This window comes from Penaeus japonicus, unplaced genomic scaffold, assembly GCF_977035675.1.
Source record: "Penaeus japonicus unplaced genomic scaffold, GWHDUDI00000001_assembly GWHDUDI00000017, whole genome shotgun sequence".
Classification (NCBI taxonomy): domain Eukaryota; kingdom Metazoa; phylum Arthropoda; class Malacostraca; order Decapoda; family Penaeidae; genus Penaeus; species Penaeus japonicus.
Window position 1 is genome coordinate 10,781,769 of NW_028234419.1, and position 5,000 is coordinate 10,786,768.

The 5,000-nt window shown below is 36.9% G+C and overlaps 1 protein-coding gene across 1 annotated transcript; it reads right to left on the bottom strand.

Annotated features, from left to right (window-relative positions):
- Positions 1-415: 415 nt before the first annotated feature.
- Positions 416-862, bottom strand: LOC147469995 (uncharacterized). Its single transcript, XM_086545766.1, has one exon. It carries the CDS (start codon positions 860-862, stop codon positions 416-418), a length of 447 nt encoding a protein of 148 aa, XP_086401892.1.
- Between the last annotated feature and the right edge of the window lie 4,138 nt (positions 863-5,000).

Below are 5,000 nucleotides of genomic sequence, written 5' to 3' on the forward strand. Positions count from 1 at the left end.
ATAAGGCAGCCATCTCTCTCTCTGATAGTGCCGTCACTGTTCCAGTGTTTGACGAACTATAGCAATCCATTTCTCTCTATCTCTTGCAAGGTTCCAGATATTCGGATTTGGTAGTTATTTAAAATGATCTAGATAGGTTTTCCGTTGGCCACCTCCTGCTCCTTTTCCTTCATTTTTTCCACTAAGGCAAAGGTCTTCTAATGCTTCCTTCCTTACTTAATGTCCAGGAGTTATTTGCCTTTTTTTATTGTATTTAACAAGTCGTGCTCCTTATCAACCCTTTCTAGAACTTCTTTATTTGTTAATCTGTTGAAGTACGATGTCCTGAGTATTCTTGGATAGAAAAACATTTCAGTTGCCTCGATGTTTCGACATGCTTCTGCTGTGAGTGTCCATGACTCACACACAGCCATACTCATGCTTTTAGTAGCCGAATGTTTAGCTTTTTGTTAAGCTGGTGGTTAGCGAAGATAATTTTCAGCCTTGCAAAAGCTTCTTTAGCAAGTGCAATTCTCCATCGGATTTCCTTCTTGCAGCGACCATCTGATGTTATCATGGCGCCAACGTAGCTGAAAGATGTTACTTGTTCTATGGGTGTGTTTCTGTGAAATATTTGGCATGTTGGTGGAGTCTCTGACTTAGAAATGACCAATGATTGGGTTTTCTTGCTGTTAACATTTACACCAAGCTGTTCACTGGGTATAGCAACGGTGTCAAATAGTTTCTGAAGGTCCTCTTGTGATGTCGCAAGGAGGACGGTGTTATCAGCGTATCTAAAGTTATTGATCTTGATCATGACCCCATCTGGTCGATCTTCAAGATCTCTCAAAATTGTTCTTGAATATATATCAAAGGCAGCCATATTGGCACGGGGTCAAAGTGCAAACGATGCACATGGTCATTCTTCCGACAAGTGCCTACATCGCCGGCTTCTTGTCATCGCTCTCTGAAGACACTGCTTGGTAAGGACCATGGAAGGCCGACCTGCAACGCTTTCTTTCCTGCTGGTGGTGACATTTATGTTTGGGATTTTGAACAAAACCTATTTCGGCGAATATTACGGCAATTATAGTAATAGATATAGTTATAACTCCTAGTATAACGGAGAAACACAGCGATTCACTCTCCTCTAATGTCAAATATGCCACGACGACTAATGGCACCGATGTGTTGCCACACGTCCTTAGTCCAAAAAGTCGTTTAGCATATACGTGTTCGACCTGTTCACAACGGGTAAAGATGAGTCAACAGCAAAACCGATCTTTAGTGCCAAAAAGGGTCAACACAGATAAATGGAGTCAGGTCATTAGGAACGTATTTCCGAAGATTAAAATCGAAACGCGTCAAATATAACTGTTCCGTTGTCAAGCTATTCAGTTTGCTTCATACCTCTTTTCTACATTTGTCGCTATCATTATATATATATACAGTATATATATATATATATATATATATATATATATATATATATATATATATATATCTATTTCTTTTTTTCTCTTTCTCTCTCTCTCTCTCTCTCTCTCTCTCTCTCTCTCTCTCTCTCTCTCTCTCTCTCTCTCTCTCTCTCTATATATATATATATATATATATATATATGTATATATATATATATATATATATATATATATATAAAGATATATATATATATATGTATATATATATATATATCTCTATATATATATATATACACACACACACACATACATACACACACACACACACACACACACACACACACACACATAAACACACACACACACATCCACACAACCACACACACGTAGGCACGCATACTCGCACTCTTGTCGGCAGTAAAGCATATAATAACGAGGTCTAAATTACCGTGTCTTTTTTACCAACGGTGTGCAAACCGAACACCGGAACTTTTCAACTGTATACTTTCATTCAGACCGCATTTTAACCAATGTCACTTACTGACTAGGAAGCATTTGATTCAAAGAAAATTTTGTGTAGTATAAATGTGAACGGGGAATAGAAGAGTATTGTTATATTAATGATTTAGAAAATATTTATACACGGGAGGCAACAGGGACCTATAAAATTCCTGTTACTATTGATGAGATCGGCAGGGGTCTTGTCCGGGGGAGTTATTTACAGTCTATAGAATTATGTATTTGCAAATATAATAGCTTATAACCTTATAGTAATAATCTGCAATTCGCCAGTGATATTATCTTGTTAGGCATATCCTGCAAAATACTAGAAGTGGGAACAGAAACAAAACCGAAAAAAATATTATAAGGAATAAAAAAAAAAAAAAAAAAAAAAAAAAAAAAAAAAAAAAAAAAAAAAAAAAAAAAAAAAAAAAAAAAAAAAAAAAAAAAAAAAAAAAAAAAACGAAATAATATTCAATAAAGTACATCAGACGTATAAAATGAAAGTTGTGAGATATTTGATGAAGCAGAGAATATCCATCTGTGGCAGTAGGTTAGAGCATTTCTATACCTTCACAACGAAATAAAGGAATAAGCAAAACACAACATAAGTACATGGGGATTTCAATCTTTAGGCCCACATCCTTCCTCTATCCCTCTATCATCCTCATATTGACTCTTCCTCTCGTCCACTTTTTATTCATAAATTTTCTACCAATTCCCCTCTACTCCTTTGTTTATTTGTTTTTTTTTCACCTAATTCTGCTCCTTTTCTCCTCTCACCTAGTTCTATCCTACCCATATCTTACCCCTATCCTACTCACATCCTATAGGAATCCACATTAGTAATCTTCCTTTAATATTTATTTTTACATTCCTATTATCAGTGTATTTAGCATATGTCCACGCCTAATACGCACGTTGTAATAAAATGTTACTGTAAAACCATCGCTCGTAAGTTCTAGAACGGAGCCGTCTTTCAGAGGGCTTTTATGTGGCAGGTGCAGACCATTACCCGAACTCGGACCGAAGCCGGAATTGAACATATACATATATATATATATATATATATATATATATATATATATATATATATATATATATATATACAGTATCAGTGTCATTGCTTTTTATACATATATTTTTTTATATTCATTTTTCATTGAAAGATAGCGCTACGAATCTGTCTGAATGAGATTATTAAGTCAGTTGAGTTTAGCTGTATAAACAGTTTTCTCCGGGCCACTGAAGCTTGAACATTTTCTCCTCCAACACGGAAGGACGTGACCTAAGCTCTCAATGAACTGCAACTTACGGCTTCTCTTTCTCTGTGGTCTAACGGACGCTGGTTTCAGGATTTCTCTGCGACGGCCGAGAGACGGCTCACCTACCATCCACCGTTTCACCTCTCACAGGACATCTCCGTATGGCCTTCTGGGTCCTACAATGGAGCAACCTTTTCCCCATTTCTCCTAGAGAGGTGGAGCTGCATAGCACGGACTCTACAGTCAGCTTTTAGTATTTTGCTGCTCCTTGGTTGGTGTGAGGAGTCATCTAGTCTCTGGCACGAGGGGATGAAGAGGACCAGGTGGATATCTGCATCCCTTAGAACGTAGTGAGGAGGCTCCTCACTACGGGTCTGTGGACTACTCGTCGGGGAGTTGTGGAGTCTCTTCCAATTCTTCACAAGACCGATCTCTGGTCACCAAAGAGACTTAACAGTTTTCTCTAGGGCTATTTTCAGCCTATAAATATTGGCAACATCATCTACCATTCACATCTGTAGGGAAAATAGTAAAAGCCTGTTAAATGAAAAACAGTGAAGTCACCCCTTTACTTACGAAGAATGAACGGGGCGATATTGCCCCTGTCCCAAAGGCCTCAGGTGTTCCGCTTCACAGGTGACCCCATTTGGGTTCTTCTGTCACGCACAACCTTACAAAAGAGACTGCCTGCGTCTAGTATCGTGAAATCGTTATTTGCAATTATCCCTCATATGATACACCTCTTTCATCTTTCCAGGAATCAATTATGGACAAGAGTGCTAGGGCATCTCTAAGGGATGAGAGCATTAGCAGAACCAAAATATATACGGAATGGAAAAATAGATAAATGCCACCAAAGAATAAGAAAACTTTTAGGTGGAACTCAAGAATGTAAAAAAATATATCTACAATTCCACAGGCCCATTAGTTTCAAATTATGAATATCAGTTACTGTATATCCTAAAGATAACGAAATAATATCATAATTGGGTAAATAGAGCACAACAGACCATAAGTGAGAAAAAGTAAAAGGAGATACAAAAATGGATGTAACAGAGATTAAGAGGATAAATAGATAAATAGATGGATAAATATGTTTTGCCATCCATATCTGGATATCTGTTTATATATAAATCTCCATTTGAACGACCTCCGGTGAATGGTTTTGCTAGTACGCCCATGCATAAATCAAAGAAAAAGCATTCAACTCAGTGGGCGTCTGAAGGTTCATAGGACCTTTCCGATGAAGAATGTTGATGTGCCATAAGTATTGCTGGAGTGTATCTAAATTCCATTATTTTAGAAACGTTCCTAAACCAGAGTTTTTTTCCAAATTGCAGGTCACTATAGGACAAAAAAAAGGAAAATAAGAAAAAAATAATGGAATCCAAACTTGGTCGTGATGCCTAAATTAAAATAAAACGGTCAAAGCTACTGTTTTTTTCACGAAACTATAAAGAGACACATTTCAGTAATGCAAGACAAGGGCATTTGAATTAATCATTAGATAGTTCCTCTTCTTGCTCAACGCGTTACGTCGTGAAATCATCATGACAGTTGGAGCACATGGTATTCGACCTGTCTTGCAGCAGCTCAGATATTCCCGTTTTGCGATGCGATGCCGGTCAATGCCGAGTACCGTGTAGCAGGTGGAATTGCTCGTCTGAATGACGCGGAAATTCTCATACAATATTTGTAGATGTACACATGCATGTTGTTATATTGATATCTGTATCTATCTATCTATCTATATATATATACATAAATATATATGTATATATGTATATAATCATATATATAATTTTATATCAATATCTCTATATCTTTATCTAGATAT